The 23,676-nt window shown below is 41.6% G+C and overlaps 2 protein-coding genes across 3 annotated transcripts in view; one reads left to right on the top strand and one right to left on the bottom strand.

The window, feature by feature from the left end:
* The window catches only part of LOC311524817 (complement factor H-related protein 2-like), a 30,152-nt gene extending 16,746 nt beyond the window's left edge, over nt 1–13,406 (bottom strand). The window contains exons 1-3 of one of the 2 annotated variants that reach the window (XM_084636342.1): nt 13,366–13,406; nt 1,666–1,827; nt 1,381–1,459 (exon numbers count right to left, since the gene is read on the bottom strand). In XM_084636342.1, the coding sequence (XP_084492468.1) occupies nt 1,381–1,459; nt 1,666–1,725 (139 nt within the window). In that variant the 5' untranslated portion in view covers nt 1,726–1,827; nt 13,366–13,406. Of the gene's footprint in view, nt 1–1,380; nt 1,460–1,665; nt 1,828–3,143; nt 3,263–13,365 lie in introns of those variants that run through there. The other variant, XM_084636341.1, reaches the window with a different exon arrangement.
* A 1,231-nt stretch (nt 13,407–14,637) lies between these two features.
* Nucleotides 14,638–23,676, top strand: part of LOC311524950 (complement factor H-related protein 5-like) — a 139,835-nt gene continuing 130,796 nt past the window's right edge. Inside the window, exon 1 of the mRNA XM_084636623.1 lies at nt 14,638–14,788. Within this exon, the coding sequence (XP_084492749.1) occupies nt 14,728–14,788 (61 nt within the window). The 5' untranslated portion in view covers nt 14,638–14,727. The remainder of the gene's footprint in view (nt 14,789–23,676) is intronic.

Genomic DNA, 23,676 nt, shown 5'->3' with positions numbered 1-23,676 from the left:
CTGGATTGTCTATGCACCGCTGTATTGCTCTCCCAGCAGATATCAGGAAAATTAAAGTCACCCATGAGAATCAGGGCATGCGATCTAGTAGCTTCCGTGAGCTGCCGGAAGAAAGCCTCATCTACCTCATCCCCCTGGTCCGGTGGTCTATAGCAGACTCCCACCACTACATCACTCTTGTTGCACACACTTCTAAACTTAATCCAGAGACACTCAGGTTTTTCTACAGTTTCGTACCGGAGCTCTGAGCAGTCATACTGCTCCCTTACATACAGTGCTACTCCCCCACCTTTTCTGCCCTGCCTGTCCTTCCTGAACAGTTTATAACCATCCATGACAGTACTCCAGTCATGTGAGTTATCCCACCAAGTCTCTGTTATTCCGATCACATCATAGTTCCTTGACATCACCAGGACCTCCAGTTCTCCCTGCTTGTTTCCAAGGCTTTGTGCATTCGTATATAAGCACTTGAGATAACCTGTTGATCGCCCCTCATTCCCAGTATGAGGCAGGAGCCCTCCCCTCACAGACATTCCTGCCTGTGCTTCCTCCCGGTATCCCGCTTTCCCACTTACCTCAGGGCTTTGGTCTCCTTCCCCCGGTGAACCTAGTTTAAAGCCCTCCTCACTAGGTTAGCCAGCCTGCTGGCAAAGATGCTCTTCCCTCTCTTCGTAAGATGGAGCCCGTCTCTGCCCAGCACTCCTCCTTCATGGAACACCATCCCATGGTCAAAGAATCCAAAGCCTTCTCTCCGACACCACCTGCATAGCCATTCGTTGACTTCCACGATTCGACGGTCCCTACCCAGGCCTTTTCCTTCCACAGGGAGGATGGACGAGAACACCACTTGCACCTCCAACTCCTTTATCCTTCTTCCCAGAGCCACGTAGTCCGCAGTGATTCGCTCAAGGTCATTCTTGGCAGTATCATTGGTGCCCATGTGGAGAAGCAGGAAGGGATAGCGATCCGAGGGCTTGATGAGTCTTGGCAGTCTCTCCGTCACATCGCAAATCTGATCTGAGTGTAGGCCATGCGCTGCCCATAGTGATATATAGTGTCGTAAGATAACCTACTGTATAGAAAACATTACACCTAAATGTGTACACCTAAGTGCTTCAAGAAGCCAAGCTCTCTGCAGTGCTGTACTACTACGACTATACTTTATCCATTTTATTGTATTCTAATTCTTTTAAAATTTGGTATTCCATGGGTAACTATAGCTCTTAGTTAACTGGAATTTTTGATTAACTTGCACCCCCCATTCTCCCAACATGCCAGATAACAAAACTTTTACTTTTTACATATATTGTTCTTCGTTTTTGTGATGCAGCTCATTTGGTGGGGGAGCTGTGGAAAACAGTAAGAGAGTTTGCCCTCTACCTTCATCTCTGTAATTACAGCTGATCCGTGTTGCAGAGTTGCTTCCTGGGAACTTGGCATTGGTGTTTTGCTGAGAATTCTGAAAAAGGGGGTTGACTGAGGTGAGTGCCCTTTGTGACTGTTCTGTTCCAAGACTGGTGTATATAATGAAAGTAAATCAGCAGTATACTTACCCATTGTACATGGGCTGTATTTCAGTACATCTCGAGTACTATTAAAAACTGCAATGTATCTCTCTTTGAAGGACAATATAGAAGAAGTTAACCTTATTTAAAGCTCACTTACGAATGCATCTGGGTACAGGAGACCATCCTGAAGAAGTACACTCAATTCTGTTGTTGTCATTTTCTGCTATATACCCGGCATTACATTCAAATGTTCTTTTTCTTCTGTGGAAGAAGGAACCTGGCTTTACCCTCCCATTTTCTATGTTACCACATGAAACAGCTGAAAGCAAAGCAAATGCATAAACTCAGACATTCTGTATGTACTCTGAAATCTCTGGTTGAATATTCTGCTGATATTTTCTAACACAGCATAATACATTTAAAGAGAATGAAAAAGGAGTTAAACTTGGTTGGAACCATTTGGAAAAGCTGAGGAACATCTTCTGGGTGAAACAAAATGAAAACTCTCCTAGTAAAGGTTTAAAATGAAAACACTGCCATGGGTAACTAGCAGTGGAATTACTAGTGAAAGTTAATTAAGACACACAAATAGGCAAAGCAGTTTATATAACATGACTTTTTTTAAATTGAGCTCTCACCATTGCTAATGAATCTTGCTTGCTGCCACGATTTCCCCAAAATGCACTAATGCAAATATGGTTAGGCAGCCTGAACATATGGAGAAGCACACACGGTTGTGGTAGCGGAGAAGTTGCTGTGTGAACGCTAGAGCTAAGGCAAAGAATGGATTTTTCATCTTGGTGACAAAAAATGTGTTGGATTGAGCTAAAAATGTCCCGTCCCCCCCCAAAATTTGCAGCCAATAAAAATACCCCCAAAATTGTTTTGGGTTGAACAAAATGTTTCATTTAAATTCTGAGCATAGTGGAACACTTTTTTTTATTTTTTAAAATAAAATGTAAGAATTTTGAAACAAGGCCTTCTTTTTTTTAGAATCAAAAATTGTAACCCAAAAAAAGTCCCAAGAAATTATTTAATTTTTTTGAGACTTTTTAAAGGTTTTTTATTTATTTATTTTTTTACTGAAACAATTTGGCAAAATCAACACAAATTTGTGAAATGTTGCAGAGTTGCTGAATCTGCATTTTTCACTGAAAGCAGTTTTGGTTGAATGATTTCACCCAGCTCTGAAGACTAGAACTCAACCTGTGGTTGGTGGAAGTGGGTGAGATGAGCATGTCAAGACTATATCACCAATAACTTAGTGATGCTTAATCTCTGTGAAATATTATGGAAAAGGGACAGCAATGATGCAAAGAATTGTGCATTTCTGGCGTATTCAGTTGGTATAAACTAGCTAACAGCTAAATTTGGAGAGGAAGAATTTTCTGTATAGCTGTTACACAGACAAAGTGACAGTTACTCCATTAGCATCTTCAAAACAGGCTCTGCCCTTGAAGCAGCATCACTGCTTTACCTTGCCCCTCAGTCGTACTACCAAGTCACCATCCACTTTTCCTACCCCAATAGGCCTAGGTGGTGGTATGTGCTAAAAATCTTTTCCTTCTAGTTATCTCTGTACCTTTACGTGATCTTTTGATGAGTCTATATTTTGTTCATATCTTAACATCTTACCTAATGCAGTGGAGCACGCCCATAATACCAGAATGGCAATATATCCAAGTTGGGTCATCTCTGTGCCTCAAAAGCTTGGCCCGCAATTTTAAAGTGCTGGTGTAGTGTAGTGCTGTGTCCTGGACTCTGTCCTTACCAGTGTCTTTTAAAAGCTGACCTATTGTTTATAATCCCTTCACTGCTGGGCCCCACACTCTGTCAATATTGCATCACAAATGTATGCAAATTTTAATTTAAAAGCAGTCTTAGTTGTTCAAAAAGATCAATTTCTTCCGGTAATTCCCCTCCCACGTTTCCTTGAGCAAGTGAGCCAACTGACTCCCATCCAGCTGTATGGGCTCCAGGTCAGTAAGGTGCTTAGGAGCTAGGACAGGTTTTAAATCTAAGTATTATGGTATCTGAACAAGACTGATCTCAGCTAGGGTGAATACAGTGATAGATCCCACTGTCCCGATCTAATGCCTGTTGAAGTCAATGGCAGATTTCCTGTTGATTTTAATGAGTTTTGGATCATGCCAACTAAGTGGAGAGAAATTCAGTGTAATGCAAAAGAAGCACTTACAATAATTTGGACTGTATTCTTCATAAAGCTCAAATAAATTCTCTCTCTCTACCTTGATATTTAAGGTGAGGTGGTGGAGGAGATTAATACTCAGTCTCCAAAAGCATTTGTTGAGAGCAATATCCAGAGCCAAGTGCAACAGTACATTAGCCTTCAAAAGTCCTTAGTTTACTTTGTGGAGCACTGAAATGATATTGCTCAGCTTTAGTGTCATTCATGCATCCTAGATTTTCTGTGCTGTGCACTAAAAATGATTAAAATATTAAATTGGATCTAACTATATATAGTGAAACCTGTACTTATTAGGCAATCTCCTGTCTTAAGACCATCCTGAAGTATCTCCAGACATGAAGAGTGCAATCATCTTGTACCTTCATTAGGAGGTCACCCCCTGTTGAGCAACTAATTTTTTGTCAGTTACTTGAACAGGTTTTTAAAACAGGCTACACTGCAATTTGATACTGAGATCATAGGTTGGGACTTTCATCTTTTACACAACCAAAAACAGCATGAAGAAACCACGCAAGCACAGCGGGATCCCAAATAGCTATGTTTATGAAAAATATTAAAAGCATACAGGGCCTACCTACAAAGATACTGATGTTCTGATTGAATTTTGATAGCTTCAAAAAGATAACACAGTTAAGCACCACTAGAGAGCTCACAAAGTATTCAAATGGATACTACCCTATACACTAGCAGGAGCCTGGGTTCAGTCCAGGCTGGAGGCTCACCTTCCCCTTTCAGACTGTTTTTTCCCATGGCCACTGGTACTATACATTTTTTACAAATAGTGGGAGAGAGGAGAAGAAGGTTGATAGAGTGGGGAAGGACATGAAAATAGACTAAAATTCGGCACCCAAGGAGGTTAATGAGAGTTTTTCAACTGATTTTAGTGGAGCCTGGATTTTACCCTAACAGTCAAGGCTTAGGGCCAGATTGCAAATGTATTTAGGTGCCTTGTTCTTTTTGGTTTCAATGGAACTTAAGTACCTATGTGCTTTGGAGTATCCAAGTAGGAATTTATCTGAATCTCTGTGAACCTAAGTCCCTCTGAAACCAAAAGCAGTTTGATGCCTAAATACCTTTAAAAACTGGCTCTTAATTGCTCTTTGTGAAATAGTCATACTTAAGAAATACTTAGAGCTAGGCAAATATTTTTGAAAGCTGATTCATTAATACTTTCCCAAATAAAATTGGAGTTCATGTTCGCTGTTGAATGTGTATTGTTACATTTTTGTTAACAAATATTCAGAAAGAAAGTGTCTATTTGTGAAAACATCTTAAAATCCTGCAAGCTTTACAAATTGTAACACAAATGGTTATGAAATTCACTTGATATGTGTTTTGTTAGTTTTTGCTATTTGTTACTCATTAACCTCCTTCTGAAATGTTTCAGTCATTGAATCGGTGAGCAGAAACAACAATGTGGTTTCCAAAAGGAGGTCAGGAGTTGTCATGCATGATCTGACCAATAGTCCAGCTAGCGTAACATACTGTTCCTGGCAGTGGTCAGAACTTCAGGGGAAAGTTTTAAGAAATCCCATAAAGGGCAGGCAATTACAGAAGAATTTGCTCACAGAGGAAATTTCTTTCTAACCCCCAATAGTTGGATTTATGCCCTGAAGCATGTAGGTTTATATGTGCCCAATCTAATGTTCATTGACGGAAAGACTTCTTTTCACTTCAGCGGACATTGGAATAAGTACAAACAACAAGGAGTCCTTGTGGCACCTTAGAGACTAAGAAATGTATTTGGGCATAAGCTTTTGTGGGCTAAAACCCACTTCATCAGATGCACAGAGTGAAAAAGACAGTAAGCAGAATATATATTCTAGCACATGAAAAGATGGGAGTTGCCTTACCAAGTGGGGGGTCAGTGCTAATGAGCCAATTCAATTAAGGTGGAAGTGGCCTATTCTCAACAGTTGACAAGAAGAGGTGAATACCAAGGGACGGAAAATTACTTTTGTAGTGCTAATGAGGCCAATGCAATGAAGGTGGCCCTTTTCCAACAGTTGACAAGAAGGTGTGAGTATCAGCAGAGGGAAAATTAGTTTTTGGAGTGACCCATCCACTCCCAGTCTTTATTCAGGCCTAATTTGATGGTGTCTGGTTTAGAATAAGTGTTCTAGCTATGTAACTGTGGATGCTTTCGTTATTATGGAGGTGCTTGTCATGGGTCCATAGTTAAGATGGTGTTGGTATTTGTACTGAAAGCAGGACTAAACCCACTTTGTTGCATAGTCTAAATAGTAATTTTGCACTAAATTTGGCTCAGTTTTTCTTCATAGGCTAATTGAAATTTCTACATCACTTCCTTGATGACAGATATTTTCAGGTTTATTTTGAAAGGCTTCATATCTAAAAATATTAGCAAGGTATTTTTTTTCAAAGTTCGCATAATGTATCTGTGCAGATAGAAAGAGACTATTGAGAGTTGCAAGAGGATTAGGGGAAGTGATTACAGAAGTCAGGGAATAAAACTTTTACAAGGACCGTTCCAGGAGGCATTGGTGAGTGAACGTAGCTTACAGCAACAGAAAACACCAGCTATCAATGTAAATGTGTCTGGTCTGTTTCTGAGACACTGATACTGCAGAGCTATACTGTTCTACTGCTACTAGGGATATGTGTTGCACAAAAAGGTAAGTTGTTACAATGAAAGACATGCTCTTAACTGATAGCGAGTGTCTCTTGTAAAACTTATTGTCGTATTTCATTTAAATGAATAAGTCAAAATACAAGAACATTATTTATTATATTGATTGCAATGGGCATTCCCAAGGTATCTGTATATGATAAAACATCCATCATTTTAGACAAAACTGTAATAATTAAAATCAACTAGCTCACAAATCATTTCAGGAGTACATTCCTTTGCCCTGTGATGTTACCCTAAACTTTTGGGCTTGGAAAGTTCAGGGAAATATTCAGCCTGTTAGCAGGGTTGCTCAATGCTGTTAATGATGGATTGCTGTAGAAAGAAATTTTTTGTATAGATGTAACCACTGAGTAGTCAGTAATTTAACAGAATTGAATGGAAAATATTGTTGCCTGTTTGTTAAATAAATAAATAGATAAATAAACAAACTGAGAAGAAATCTTAAAATTTCATGAAAAGGCTAAACAAAGATAACTCAGATCTGCAGAGAAATGGAGCAGCTGTGAACTGCATATATTTTGTGGCTTGTGAATGCAGTCTCTATTCTTTACTTCCACTTTTGACAGATTAGAAATTAAATCAGTGCCATCACTGAGAGAAATTTGCAACACTCATAACCTCTGCCTTTTCAGATCGGGTTAACTCTTCACATTCCTCAGTGCTCTCTAGTGAGGAATTGTTAGGGCATTCAGCCATCAAATCAATGAGAAGTACAGGTTGAGAATTCTCTGTACAGCATATCATGTTTACAATAGCTTCTCCATTTGTGATACACTTTTAACATGTTTATGAAAATGGTCCTGTGGTGCAGGCTTGCTGTAGGGCCTTTGTATATTGTAGGTAAGATTGTTAAACTTTGCCACAACCTCCAAAGGCCCCTTCCATGAATTCTGCATTTGATACTTTTTTACAAGGGGTAACACCTTACCAAATCACCCACATCAAATGAATGAACACAGGCATTGAGATCATGATATATTTTCTGAACTGCTTAATTTTTAATGAGGTTTTGCTGAACAATTTCCATCATAGTCTCTAAATCTTCCCTAAACTTTTGCACATATTCAGCCTCTGGTTCCCCCTTTGCTTGAGTGCCATCCTCCCAGGGGTCTCTGATGCGATCCGGGGGACCTCTGACCTTTCTCCCATACAGGAAGTCAAATAAGACAAACCATGTGGATAAGTGGGGTACCTCGGAGTAAGCAAATAATAGAAAAGGTAACATTACATCCCAGCGGCTTGCCCTCTTTTTTTTGTACATATTTCCAGAATAAATTTTAGGGTCCCATTAAACCTCTCCACTAAATAATTAGCTTGAGGGTGTTATGTGGCTGTTTTCCATTGCTTTACCACACACATCTTCCATAACTCACTAACTACCTGGGATGTGAAATTTGATCCGTGATCTGGCAGGATCTCCTTTGGAAAACCGAATCAGCTGAATATAGCAAACAGTTGTAGCCACTGTTTTAGCTTCCACATTAGACAAGAACAACTGCCTCTGGGTACCGGGTGGCAAAGTCAGCTGCAACCAATATAATTTTTTCCCCCCTCTGGGTTGGGCAGAGCATAACCTAATGATATCTGTGGCCAGAGGTGCTGGAACAATTTGTATACAGGGGGTGCTGAGAGCCATTGAACCAAACTGTAAACCCTGTATATAATGGAAACTATTTCAAGCCAGGGGGTTTTGCAGCATCCCCAGCACCACTAGTTCCAGCACCTATGGCTGTGGCCATCCTGAAAAATACTTCCTTGATTACTGGTACTGGGGCAAGGGAGCCTTGCGTGACATAAGTCATAAGTCCTGCAGTATACCTTTACTTCATTTTGAATAATAGGCCAAAAGAAATTTTTGTTGAATTTTTCAGAAGTCCTCTCTGATCCCAAGTGACCTGCAAAAGGGCAACTGTGGGCTCGTAACATTAATGCACAATGCTTAGTGGGCACAATCAATAGTTTACATGGCTCCCTAGCACTACAGTGCACCAGAGCTTCTCTGTACATCCCTCCCTCTTCTATAAAGAACATCCTCCTGTTTCTCTGGGACATTACTGAGGACTGTGACTTTCATGCTTTCTGGGGGTAGAGGGGTGGTTGGCATCCTGCTCTGCAGTAAAATCCATTTGGCTTGCAAGGAGAGCTGTCACAAGTAGGGGGAAGACTCTCCCTCTCCTGCCGTTGCTATTCTCTGCTGCTAAGGGGACAGAGGTTTCCCCTTCCCCTCACCTGCCTTGACCTCCTCAGAGTTTACTCCTGGTAACTCAGGCTACATCTACACATCTTCAGCGTCATGGATGGTACATGTAGCTACAAGCCACAGTGAAAAACAGGTTGTGTCCACATTGCAGTGTGTAGCTACACATGTCAGTGAAAGGCTGTGGTGGGGGGAAAGGCTTCAGCAGCTTCCTGCTGCTGGAGCCTTTCATTGTGGTGAGGAAAGGAACTGGCAGGGAGAGCCCTGCCAGAGCCTTTCCTGGCTGCTTCCTCTCTGCTGGAGCCTTTCCCCACTGCCAGAGTCCTTAGCTGGGACACAGCTGATACATACCCATCTCCTTCAGGTGTGTCTGTATTCTTCTTTCCTAAGCCATGCCTCTCCATCTACACTGTTACGTAAACCCGTGCTAAGGGGGCTACCTGAGTATGTACTCTACATGTTGCAGAAAGAAGCATGCATTGTAGATGTAGCTTCAGAGATGCATTCCCCTTTAGTACAGGTCACAATATTAACAGCGTTGGGAAGTGATATCCTATCATTCCCAACGAACATATCAAATTCTTAAAAATTCTTTACTTTCAAAGTACACTTTAAACCTTCCCTTTCCAATCTGATGCAGGCTAAAGGCACCATGGTTTTCAACTGTCCTAAAACATGTAGTTGCTTTATTTCCTCTCCTGAATCACATCTCTCCTGGCCAGGGAAATCTGAGCACCAGTATTTCATCAGCCCTAGCACACTTTACTATTTATTTTGGCCTTTTTAATGAACTCTTTGTCTACTTCCAGGAGGTCAGACCTGACAAAGTTAACCAGAACTCTCTCTGCCACCACTGAAATCTCTGAACAGGGGAAGCTGCATTAACCGGAACAGATCAGGGACTGAACTGGGACCCCCGTGTACTTAGTGCATTCCCTTCTCATGTGATCAGGGGACCGACATGAGTGATACTTTCTTGGTCCCTCTTTTTGAGCTGGGGTCTGACAATTAGGGCGACTAAAAGGAGGCAGTTACTGGGGTGGTGTGGACTTCACTCTCACCCCAGGGACAAATCAGGAACATCCTTTTACTCCAGGTTTTTGCCCTTCCTTTTGGGGCTTGTGCTCACTATATAGTCTCACTTGTATGTACCACAGCAGCTATTTCAGTGACTGCTTCCACTGATGCTGGAGGCTTCTCCTACACAGTGGTTCGCACTTCCTCGGAGTGGACTTCAAAGAGCTGCCCCTGAGCAATCAGATCTACAGGTTTTCCAAGGAATCTGCCCCTTTACTCTTTATCCATTTTCTCAAATAATCCACCATCTTATGCTCACATTCCCTGTGATGTAATTTATCAGTCTTTTTGAGATTTCTGAATTTGAGGCAATATGATGCTGGTGTAATTTGAAACTGTTTTTATAATACCATGCCTCATAGCTGCATTTACATCCATATCATTAAACACTTGCAAAGCTTTGCCAGTCATTTTGGAAAGCATTTATTCTCAAGTCATCAGGGTACACTGCAGATCCGTTTGAAGGTGGTTAAACAGTCTCCAGTATATCCCTGTAGCTAGGGGGCACAGTTTGTCCCACCCGTGGGATCTCTGGAAAGGATGAGCACCCGGGGGCTGAGGCCACCTGGCCTTGTTTTTCCAGTATGCTCAGGGCATACAGCCTCTCCTCTCTTTCTTGCCTCTTCTTGTTTTTTTTGTTTTTTTCCCACCTTGGGCTTCTGCTTCCTGGGCTTCACACCTTTTGTCTTCTAGCTCCAATGCTCACTGGTGGGCTACTCTGTCCACTGCCTGTTTCTGCTTCTCTGCTTCCAGGTTTTGATTTTTAGCTTCCATTTCCAGCCTTTTGGTCCACTCCACTATCTCTGTTTTCTGGACCTCTATCTCAGCCAGTTTGCTTTACATGGCTACGGCACCAAGAACTGTGTCATGCTGGTCTTCTAAGCCTGTTCCACCCTTGGGCTCAGTCCCTTTTGGTGGATCAGTCTAATTCTCTTTGCTGTTTATCCTGCTTACTCATCTTCTATTTTCTTTTGTTTTATCTCCTTTACCCCAAATCAGCAAACAGAAAATAACAACCCATAACCTCCTCTTTATTTGCATCCAATTTTTCTTTTGAATCTCTCAGAATCTGATTTATAAGTACTTGGAGTGTGATTTTTGGTTAGCTAGAGAACAGTGTACTGATCCTGCCAACTACACCACTGTGACACTTCATGGGCCACTCAAGACTGTGAGGCACCTTATCACCTGCCACCAGCTTGAGGGAGTCTTGCCTTTACTAGCTGGATGTTAGCTCCCTAACACTTGCCCTTGGGCTACACCAGCCCTGTCTTTGCCTTACAGGTTGACAAGTGCACCCCAGCCCCTGAGTCCCTTCAAAGTGCTCCCATGTGGTATCCAGCCCCTGATCACTGGATACCCACAGAAATCTTAGCTCCTCTGTTTCCGAAGGAACAGTGTATGTGAGTTTACTAATTTTACCTTAGCCCACTGCTCCTGTATTACTCACAGTGCTTGAGTTCAATTATAAAACAAAAGGAAATTTATTTAAGAAAGAATAAAGATTCAATTAAAAACCAGTGTTAGAGGTTACATAAAAAAGTCGTCAAACATGCTTTCTAGAGAGTAAACCTAACTAACAAGGCATTCTCCTAACTCCTACAAGATAATGTACCCCAAGTTCTTTCCCCAGCGTTTTCAACCAGTTTGGTTCAAACACTTTGTCATCAGATTAAGCCTGTTGCCAGAATGTCCTCACACACTGAAGGAATGCCATGGTGTCATTGTGCACCCTCCAATATACCAGCACAGACCTTTTATGTTCACCTCAAAATAGGTTTCTCCCCACTGTTTATCTCTTTCTGATAATTTCCTTCTGAAGTCTCCTCCAGCTACTCAGAAGCATTTGACTTAGAATGCTAATAGACTCCTACAGTATGACATAAAACACACAATGGTTCACCCTGGAGATGAGTGTCTCCCACCTCCTGCCTGGAGGAGTGTGTCGCAAGACACACTACCTTTGAGTGACCTGATTTTAGCTACTGTCCTCGGGAACATACTTTTTACCGGTTATATGTAACTCCTCACATATTTTCCATACATATACCTTGCAATAGTTGTGATGACCAGAGTGACACAGGCTCTCATTAGAGACCTTACATGACATTCTTTTGGTGAACTTAGGGGATCCCTATATACTCCAGTGCCCACTACCAGTTGGCATCCAGAGGTTCTTGGGTCACTCCTTCCCCCTTGCTTCAGCTGCTGCCATCCTTCTGCTCTCAAAGCAAACATACAAATAAATTCACTAGCCATCTCAGTAATTCTGCATTCTTTAAATTGTGTGTAATGGAAATTTCATACTTAATGTTGTATTAGTTTACTTTTTTTGCAGCTATTTTTATTATTTTCTGTTCATTCTATTTATTAAATACATATTTTTGGGGTTGGACTCTTTGCTTTACCTCAAAAGTTTCCACATAAATAGTCATGGAGATGTTTCACTGAAGGACAGAGTTACTGAGCAGGACTCTGGCAAACTTTGTGAAGAGGTGTCTGTCAGAAACACCGTTGTCAGCAGTAAGATTCTTAGGTGGAAGTTGGTTGGTCCTTTCTTAGGTGGAAGAGTGGCTGACTCTACTCCAAACCCCAGGATAAGTTACCTGAGAGGCCTCCATGATGACAATTTTTGTCTCTCTAGCCTTCAAAACATGATTTAGTACATACAGTGCTGCTTCTCGCCAGAATTCAAAGTTCTGTTTGACCAATGAACTTCTGATCAATGTTTGATAAACACTTATGCTTGCACAATGCTATCCTCCACAGCCAAAATGTATGTCTCAAGACTTGGCTTCACTCGAGTTTTTTACTGCTAATTTACTCCAGGGACTTAATGCAAGCGTAAAGGGTGGTTTGGACACTTCCCAAATGTTTGTGATTAACCAGAGGTAATGATGCCTAGACTGATGCTTAGGTCAAAGCATGTTAGTATTCTGGGACAGATGTTTGAGAAGAGTTCAGGCTAACTTTTACAGACTTTTACTAGCTTTAGTTAATTGGTAATCAATTAATTTGAGGTAAAAACTCTAGTATAGATATACCATCACTGTCCTGTCTACTGCACCTGCCAGCCCAGCTATACCTCATCCTGCTACCTTTTGAGGAGGGGAAAGCACTGGGCCTATACAAGTATCCTCAAGATCCTGCCACCTTCAGAAAGAGAGGGACCCAGCAACTTGTTAATCAAAAACTGATGTATGTGCAAGAGAAGGGGGCCTTCATAAAGCAAGAGAGACAGGAACTATATTTTGGAATCCAGGAGATCCTAGGGAATGCCATAGAGAAGAAGAGAGGGTGTTTGACATTCAGGGTAATCACCAAAAAGTTCTGATCAGCTTGTGTTTTTGGCTGTTTAGTAAAACAGAACATCTGTGGCTTCTGAACATTGGTTATAGGGCAACTCCTATCTAAGGCTGAATCAGAGTTTCTCTTTATGGGCAATTTTTCAAAGTTCTCTAAAATCAACACGCATAGGGAGTTTGCCTTGAAAATTGCTGTGACATTTCAGGTGTAGGACTAGAGCATATGGTGCAAATTTGGAGTAAATTCATTCAAGGATTTCCAAGATACATTACCTCCCTCAGAAAAAGACTCTGCTTTCTAAAATGGCAGGTTCTTATTATGCTTTTTTGTGCACTGGTTCAGAACAAATGATGGGGAGAGACCACACAAAACTCATATCCCTGAACTCCCCCAGTACTCAGCTTGTTTACTGTACCTGTCTCTGAATATTAGCTGTTTAGTTCAGTTCTGTGGAGCGAGTGGTTTTTGGCCTGACAGTACAATGCTCAGGCTCAGACTCGCACATAGATGTCTCTTTGCTGAACAGTACATGGTTGGGCTAGTCCTCAGTGAGTGCTCACACCAAAAAAATCCCCCTGTTCCCTTGTGGAAGAGCCATTGGTCTGAGTAACCTATGTGTTTGTCTCCTCTTGTAGTACACCTGTTTATGTTGCTGTGCATCTCTGCTGCTCTTCTTGGTGGCAGGTAAAGTAAGTGGGAGTTGGTACAAGGTCAAATCTGGCAGTGCTGGGATGATTATCAAGGTTTCTTAAATTGCAAACTGGAATCTTTCAGAGAGTCACATTGCTTTTTTGAAATGCATGTGCCAGATGAAATAGTCCGACATGATTGAATTGGAGCTGGGTGAAGAACTGATTTGGTTGGTTGGCTGGCAGTTCTGAAAAATTGGAAAAAAACATTTCAGTAAGGGCAAATGGAATCCAAGAATTTTGAAAAATTTCAGCAAATTGGAAACATTAACAAAGGGTATTTCAAGTCAAATGAAATGTTTTTAATTTGGAGCAACTTCAGCAACCAAAGTCTTTCACTATGCCACATTTATTTGAAATGCTTGTGCCAAATGGAATAGTCAGGCATGTTGGAATATCAGTTTAGTTATTGTATATAGTGCATGGTTCTGAAGAAAGAAGAAAGATGATTTATAAAATCTGGTAGTCACGTCAATTATTGTTCTAAATGGGAATTTTTGAAAATTCCACCAAACACTTTTTGGACATTTGGTTCTCAATCTTCCCAAAGCCAGGAAATCCCTCTTTTAACATTTGAATAAGTCATGAACTCCCTTTCCAGCCTTTCAAAATGCCTGGTCTTTGGACCCACAGAAACTCTGCATGATCCCCGAGGTGAGCAGATTGTAGTCTTTAAACCCTGGTGGTAAAGAATTAATTGTTCATTTTGCATAATTAAGCTTTCTGAAGACCAACAGTGTGTCTTAAGCAACCTGTGTTTATCATGAGGGATGTCTCTGAACTCTGAGTAGTTGATACCTTGTGTTTGTCTCAGCAGAAGTATCTTCCACACCATACTGTGAGGGGAGAAATTCCATGGAATCATAGAGGGTAATGAAAAAACCCAAGTTGGACAGTATTCCCAGGGGAGTTTACACATGTTATCTCTGGTATCTTGATGTTGAAAGAGAGGTGATAGAGAGAGGTATTGAGTGGGAGTAGAAAGCATGATCAGTCTTCAAAAGCAGTTGCTGAGGACAGAATGCAGAGAAGCACAGAACTCAACATCAGCCATTGCAAGTACTGGATTTAATTGGTCAACCCTCAGAATGGCTTTGCTGAGCTGTATCATCATTCAGATACTCTGGGCTTTCTCTGCTAAGGGACAAGGTAAGATGCAAAAGGATCCAAATATTCAACAACACTTTAGCTTAACTCTTCCCTGGTGTGGGTGATATTAAATACACTCAATGCTGCACATAGTCAAGTGCTGTTACAGTGAACTCTCAAATATACAACTTCAGCTCACGTCATTTAATAGTGGAGACATCCCCAACCCCGCTTTACAATGGCAAAACAATCAAATGTACAGTAAACAGGAGAAAGCCATTAACAACAGAGTGAATGAAAATCTTTGAAGGCAAAAGGTGTGAATTGAGTCTCATTTTTGGGTAGTGCTAGAGAATATTTCCACGTGTCAGAGCTACTGCCTGTTGAAACAGGGCTGAGTGCATCCCTCAAAATATAGCAGCGTTCAGAGTGCAAAAGCTGGTGAGCCTTCATTGTACCTCTGTATGTGTTACTTCTGTTATCAGAACAGTTGATGAAATTCATTCATATATTCATATGTCTCTTATTTATGTCATCCTATGTGAATTGTAATGATATTCATTGTTTTCTGGTTTGTTTAGAAATTGTGTTTTGTACCATTCCCAGATTTAGTGTTATATGGATGGAAGAAAACACTCTGGCATGTGGGCCTGATTTATAGATACAATGGAGACAGGAACCTTACATATGCTTATAGATAGTGCAATAGGTCGTATAGAGCGAGTGGGCATTTTAATTTCTGACACCAGACCTGCTTTGTCCATGCCCACGATGTCATATAGTAAAATATGTTTTGGAGTGATGACTTTCCAGAACACTGTCGGGTTCCTGAGTAGATAAGGGCTATTTATGTTTAGTGGTGGGAAAGGAGGATCCATCTGAAACCTAATTATTACAGTGGACCTGGTCTGTGGTAAATCAGGGTAGAGCAGTGAAGGAGTCTTGTTTGTAAGACCCTTGTTTCTTTGAATACTAAGGATTATGTTCGGCATTTCTGACCTCAGGGTTAATCCTGCCAGGGTCTACTCTCAATTAAATCAGCTTATCTGTTTAGAGGAAGGGGTAGACTTTCCACCTGAAATGAGCAGGGAGGGTTCTGCCCGGTCTCCTGATCTTGATCACAAAACCAGTAGAGCAGGTCCCAATTACACTGGAAATCACATCTGCATTTATGACATGGCAAGACTGTTGCACTCCTCTGGGACAATGCCATTACCAGCCTAGGAGTGTGTGTGAGCTATTAAGGCACTTTTGGTGAAAGGGTTTCAGCTGTGGGATGAACTTCCAGAAGAGATTAGACAAATCATATCTGTCCAACTTTTGGTCTCACTGCAAGACTCTCCTTTTTTGATATAGCTTTTCCATCCTAATCAGAATGACACTTATAATAACAACTACCTGCGCCCCACCTAAACAATAAAATAAATTTATCCTAAGCAGATCCGCCCAGCAGCAAAGGTAGGAGAAGAGCTACCGACTTCATCAAGTCCACACGGATCTCACTTTGACAATCTTATGCAGAAAATGCTTCTACAATGCAATCCTTGGAGTTAGAAAAAAAAAAAAAGAAGATGGATATAAATAATGTTAATTGAAGGGGATTTACAATCCAATGTCCTGTTTCCAGTTAAACTTGTTTGTCTGTTTCTCTTTAGTAATTGCATGTGATCCTCCAGCAGTGAATAATGGAAACTACCGCCCTCAAAAGAGTGTTCAGAAAAGCGGATATAATCAGAGCAGACTGTAATTGTAGATTTCACTTTGATTTGGACAACAGGGAAAAGACAGCAGAATACACAAAAAATGGCTGGTTACCTATTCCAAGATGTGTCACAAGAAGCCTCCTATAGCATCCTACCAGACAGGGAGAAGTGTGTGCCTTATACTATCTGTTCACATGGTTGTAGCACATTCCCCTGGGTGTTGTGAAGTGTGTTGAAGTGGTGGCTCCGCCTTCCAATTGCTGTTATGCAATAATTTCGAAAGCTGTCACTTCCTGATTGGTAGGAAAAGCTTATAGGGGTGAGAAATAAAATAAGTCAGATCATCAGATTGTATATGTCCTGGACACGGGCTCCTCACTAAATGTCACAACTTGGCTGGTTTATAGACGGCTCAAGTAGTGACACCTGTTAATAGGATGCCCAACACTTTCCATTATAAGACCTAGTTTTCAGTTGCTTATAACTTTTTGTCAAACTTTAATCATTCTGGCTGAAATTGTCTATGCTAAGTGTCTTCCTCAGTTTGAATTTTGTTGGAAAGTTTCTGTTAAAATAGACATTTCAGCCATTTACAAGAATGAAATGAGGAAGAAATATTTTGTTTTGCGTGTGTTAAAATATTCTTACAAGAGTTTTTTGTTAAGGAGCTCTAGCACCCACATTCTCTGGAGTAGGACATTGAAATCTGGTTGGGGTTTTCACCTGGTGTCAGGGATGTGACTTTTTCTGTGCTCCCAAAATCTGGCCAAGTTATAAGCATAGGAAAATCTCAGTTTGCACAGTAGAGACTTGTTAGAGTTTGACAGATACATTCTCTCAAGATTCTGTCTGCACTGCACATGGTCCAGGGCTGCAGGTGTTGTGCAGGACTTCCCTGCTAATTGCTCCTCCCGACTTTGAAGGGCCACTGTAGTGCAGCAGCCAAAACTGAGAGCAGGGAGACTCTCTCATTGTTCCCATCGCTGGTTCTCAGTCAGGCTGGAGGAGGAAGTAGCTTGACTGAACTGCAGTGGGGTGAGGAGCCTGGAGAGCAGAGGCAGGCTATGGGGTGGGGATAAGGAGAAACAGCTGCAGGCTGAGCATTATTACTGTTATTTATTGCACCCAAAAGTACAACTGGCTCTTCACAGAAGATGAGGAAATACCTGGTACCTGTTCCAAGGAGTTTACAATCTAACTACTAGATATGACACAATAAGTGGGGGTGACAAACAGCAGGGATGGACTGGGTGAGGAAGGGCAAATATCACAGCAATATGGTCGCACAGTTGCTCACGTCAGAAATGTACATTACCATGATGAGTCACTTGCTAGAATTGGTATTTTGGTGTTTATTTTAGGCAGACCAAGATAGTAACATGTCTCGAGTTTTTAAACAGGAACACAATAGAACATAAATGCTGCTTACTGTTATGGATGCATCTTGGAGAAGGTGACCAGTCGTTCTTTGTGCATATAAGTTCGGTGTGCAGATTTTCAGGACTGTATCCATGAGCGCACACTCATGAAATGTCATCGCCTTCTTGGTAGGTTTTCCCGTAGTGACATATAAATTTACCATCTTCCAAATGACTGACAGAACACTTTCGTAAAGGCAAAAAGGTTAAGTGCACCTAGCAACTGGGCATTTTTTTCTTTAAAGTATCCTCTGACTGCTCTTGAAGCAATTCCATTCCCAACTCATCAGCTGCTACCCAAGGGTGAAAACCCGACCCCACAGAAGTCAATAGGAGTTTTGCCATTGACTTCCATGGCACCAGGATTTCATCCCAAGGCCCTAAGGCTTCATGCTAAGTCATTATTCACCCACTTATCACTGACTTGGCCTCAGAGTCTGAAGATTTGCTACAGAGAAAAACAAGTTGCTCCCTCCTGCCGAGATCCTAACCAAGAGCTAAACATGCTGACTCCACAACCCACCATGCCCCTTAGAGCCTGGGAGCAAAGAACGAGGCTCGAGACCAAAATTCTGACCTCCTGAATATTTTTTTAACCCTTTCTCACCCACCTGCATGAGTCATGAGTGCCAGGAAGGTGTGATTGGCAACTATATTGTGATTGAAGTGTGAGCTTCTTGTGACTTTGTGCCTCTTATCAAGACACTCCCTTCAGTGGGAAAGCCGCTCACTCTGTGCAAAAAGGGTCCTCTACTTCAGACCCCCTCTTTGGAATTCACCTCTTCCATTGTCACTTTCTACTTCATTGTAACCACCAATGTCTCTGAGCCTACTCTCCTGGTACCAGAACTGCTATCCTGTGCATTGTGATGGTCTGAATTTGACTGTAAGCTCTTTGGAGAAGGGACCTTGTCCTTGTTTGAGCTCTGTAAAGTATGGTGCATACTTATGACACTATTTCATTCAGACAGAATTAAATTATAAATATTGTTTTGACACACTCCTCTCTTCTAAGTTTTCACGGGCAGTAGTTATTCCTGACAGCAACTTTGTAATTAATCAAAGGGGAATTTTCAGGTAGTTTTTCAAATGTAGAATAAAAACTTTTCAAGCATCCAGGCCTCAAAAAAAAGTCTTTTTCTAAAAGCAAAAGTAGGAAAAACCACATGATATTTCTGCCATTTCTAGCTGTAAGACAGAATAGTTCATATGCTCAAAAATCCATACAGTGCCAATTACAGTCCCAGGCCTAGTATAACCAATTAGAATTTCATTTTTTAAGCTAAAAAGTTATGATTGTGTGATGATTAGCCAAGCCACCCTAAATGATTAACCGCTCACTGGTTAAACTGTTAATCACTGAGGGCACAAAGCTGTAAGTGCGAAACTCTTAGCATTTATCATTTTAACTACTGCAGGATTGAACTGCATTCCAAACCGCTAAGAGTGTGGGGAGGCAGCGAGGTGGGGCGTTGAATCAGGGGAGTCTGGAACAGGCCAGGAAGAGGGAGAGGCTTTAATCTCAGGATGTGTGCTCAGTGCAGCTCCCAGGGCCAGTGTGGAGATACATTTTGGGGGCTGTTGGACCTGGTAAAGTCTCATGGAGGAAAGCAGGACCCCTCTTCCCTCAGAGTTTCAGCACCGTCAGAGGAGGTGATTTGTGCCCTCAGTGAATAACAGTGGAAAAGCTAGTGTAGATCTGGCAAGAAGGTATCCCAGGAGAAGGGCTGGCTTGCGACTGGACTCAGAATTGGGCCATATGCTGAGGTGGCTGGGGTCTGGAGCTGAGATGCAAGGCTGCAGAAGGGAAGCAAGAACTGGCTCATGTCTGGGATCAGGCTGTGATGAGTGGTGGCAGAAACAGGGCTGGAGACTCTCTGAAGGGCCAGGGAACAGGGTGGCAAGACTGTAATACATTTATAGGTGCTACATGAAACACTCTGAGTAGCAGACCAAGAAAACTTGGGTGTAGGTTACAGGTTTCTCCAACTGGAAATCAAAGCTTTCCACTACATGTAGTAAGGCTCTAGCTTTGAGAAAACTAGCCTGAGAAAGCTGTTCTTTGGCTAAAAAAACTTTATGGACATGGCTTTTTCCTCCCCAGCCCTGCAATTAGTATTCATCCCAGCAGCAATCTTCCAAGTACCCAGCCTATATACATTGTGTGTGTGTACGTTTCAAGATGTTGACAGAGAATACTTGACCTTGAAGGTGAGGGTGTGCGGGAAATGTGGGAACAAGACTTCCTTTGTTTTAGATGATAACATTTTCAACACCTCACAACCCCTCTGATGGTCTTTTGTGACCTCCCTTGGAGGTCACAACCATCTGGCTGAGAAACACTGGTCTAGTGGATAGGACGCAGGCACAGGAATCAGGAGACCTGGGTTTTACTCCCAACTCTGCCACTGACTTGTTGTGTGTACTTTGGAAGTCATTTCACCTTTCTGTGAGACTTTCTCTTCCACCCTTACAACTGAATATCCCCAAGTACTAAAGAGTCTCTGCTCCTGTTAAGAAGATTTCTCAGCCTACCATACCCCCTCCCAGGGGTCTCTACCACAACAGGTGATAATTGATCATTCTAAACCTACCAGACCTGAGCTCCTCTCTGCAACTCTTACTCTCAGAGAGATCCCAAGACCAAGCTGATCCCCATCTCTTTGCTTCAAGGATGGAGATGCTGATTGAGGGTCCAGCACTGGGGAGGAAGGAAAAGGAGAGAAAAGAACAACCCCTCTCCAAATCCCTCAACCTGTCTACGTAAGGTCTGTTCCCAGCCCTGGCTCCTTCTAATGCTGCTGCTGCTGCCAGATATGAGGAGGAGTCTTTTTAAAGAGACGCTCATGTACCTAGATGATAATTTTGGCAGGGAGGTGTAGGTACCAGAATGCAGCAGTGTTGTGACACCCTGCTCTCCCCCCTGCCAGCCCACCCCACCCCAGTCCTTGTTCCGTGCTGGAAAGGTTCGTTCTTTGTAGTATTCATAATAGTCATCTAGAAGACAGAGCATTAACTGTGGGTAGCCACAGCGTCTCACTTCAAAAGAAAGGTTTAAAACATATAATATTACAAGATACATGCAAGAAAAATTCAATTTGATAAGTTCTGAATACTCACTCATCAGTTCTCCCCTCAGCTTTAGTACTTTATTCTTTGAATGTTACATTAACAGGAGTTGTGAGTTCACCTTCTCCCTGTACCTTCCTTTCTTCTGTAGGGTGGAGAAAAGGGACCACAGGAAGAAACCCAAGATACCTAAGGCAACAACAGTCAGTAGAAAGAGTTCTGAAACCTTTCTGCTCTAGTGCTTTACATACAATGTATGTCCTTATGATTTAAATACAATCAGATGCTGGCAGTAAGTTCTTTTATTTATGACACTGACACCTTCCGAAACAATAGATTGTGACTCGTCAAAGTAAGAAGAAACAATTAAAGAAAGATCCAGACATAATCCTAGGATTTCTCAGTCTTGTAAATTTCCCCATATGAACCACAAATCTTTGCCCCATACATGAGCACAATGCTCATTTGATGGCCAGGAAGAAAGGACCAAAGTGACAAAGGTAGAGAGTTCTTCAACCATTAAATTACTCATGGAAACACTTTGGTAAAGGACCCATCCATCTTTAAGACATTGTGCAATCCACCCTACAGAAGAAAGGACAGCATGTATCAATTTAGTTGGTAAACGAGGACCAGACCATCAAATGGGATAAAAGAGGGGTCAATATTGGAGCCCACATTATATAATGCAGCGAGACCTCCATATTTATTGTTGTATGCTGCTTTCCACCCCAACCCTGTTACACATATGAGACCCAATTCATCTTCTGCTCATCTACTTTTTGACTGTATCCCGACATTAACTCCATTGGTTATATTCATAATCCCATTTTTTCTTCTAAATTACAAGGATGTTTATGGAAGAATTGCAAAGGGGCTTTTACCCATTTCAGAGAATACTGTTGTGGATCTGAACAAAGATTTTCTTTGGAGCAGGACCATGTAGCATATTAATAAATTCCTCATTGTCCCAGGTTTCTGGCTCTTTCCATGCTCCTCATCATGGTTGCCCGTCTCTAGACCTCCTCTTTCTGCTATGTGTATTTTTGCTGTGTAGTGAGCAGTTCCAGGTGTTGGTTTTAGTACAGAGAAGGTGACAAAGTGCAGTACAAGTGCAATCCTGGATACAGCCTGATGGGAACTGAATGGATCACATGCAGTGGGAAAACCTGGAAACCTGCACCACAGTGTTTGGGTAAGGGGAACTGCTTTTTTGCTTTTTCCCACAGGTTGGTTCTTTCGTAGAGATGGACTCAAATCAAACCCATGAATTCAAATGCTCCTCAACTATGAGGGACCAGGGTAGTGGTACCAGAATTCAGGGCAGATTCCTGTGTCCGATGGACCACACTTGATCCTAGGATCCAACTATCTGGTTTATGGCTCAAGCCATATCTGGTCCCTAGGAATTTCTATTGATGAGATCTCTGCAGATCACCAAATAGTTTCAAATATGAAATTTAAATTAGGTGGGTCTCTTTTATAACAAGACAAAAGAACATCTAAATTTATTTATTTATATTACTCCATTTCTCCATTTTATCAAATTCCAAGATTTCTGTTGTTAATAACCCTAAATGCGAGCAACAACACAGGATCTGAATACTGGAGGCAAGGTTTAAAAATATCCATAACAAAGAATATGGCGATGAAACACCATTGTATCATCATAACAAAGAGAAGAGGGCTGCAGCATTAGGAGAAATTGGCAAATAATATTTATCAAGATCCTCATTTCAGTGACATCATAGGAGTTGATGGGCCCCCTAAGGCTGTACCTTGGAAAGGGGTACAGAGGGGTGCATCTCTCCATTTATCATGGCCTGCTTCACTGCTAAAAGTCCTCCCCTGAAAGCAGGGAAAAAGCCACTGAGTGAGGGGGATGTGCTAACTGGATATGCCTAGATAAACCTGGGGATGTGCACTATATACATACTACAGCTGTGGTGTGTAAAGAAGTGAGATATTCAACATCCCTGCAAAGGTCCAACTAACTATTGTTTATTTTTTACATATGCATTACTGTCATAGGCATGGAAGCGATTACAATTCCAAAATTCTATTAGAAAGTCCATGAATTCTATATTAGTGTTGCATCTGAAGAAGTGGTGTTTTACCCACGAAAGCTTATGCCCAAATAAATCTGTTAGTCGTTAAGATGCCACCAGACTCCTTGTTGTTTATATTAGTTTTTGTTATTAGAGAGGGGCTGTGAGTTGATTTTCTTTTAATATAGTTTACTAAACAAATTAGCTGATACCCTGCTAGTTTAGCACTGTAATGTTCAGGAAACTGAACATATGTGATATTTTTACTTACACTGTATAAGAGGGAAAGCAAAGCAAAGTATCCTAGAACTACTTGGTATTGTACAGGGGCGTCTCATCTTTTTAGGGGATACTGTAAGATTATGCTACTTGTTAGGAACTCGGATAATTGAAATCCTGGCTACTTGACTTAGACAAAGTTATATACAAACCAGACGGATGTGTATATTGGTTATTGCATAAATCTGCACATAATGGTATGTTGCTTAGAGACCCATGTAAGCTATTGTGTCACATCCATGTGACCGTCCCCAAACACTGTACACTGCCTAATATGGCTTTGATTGTCTCCTGACTACGTAGAAACTGCGTCCAGGTGAGTGATTTGATTTTACACGCGTACTCTGGCACGAGGCAATGTCTGTGCTCACTTGCACTGAAGTGAGGTTTGGAAATGTAAGAGACTGATTCTAATGAGAAATCATTTATTC

Source organism: Lepidochelys olivacea (assembly GCF_965140295.1).
Source record: "Lepidochelys olivacea isolate rLepOli2 genome assembly, chromosome: 8".
In the NCBI taxonomy this organism is placed as follows: Eukaryota; Metazoa; Chordata; order Testudines; family Cheloniidae; genus Lepidochelys; species Lepidochelys olivacea.
This window is presented reverse-complemented; position numbering and strand designations above follow the sequence as displayed.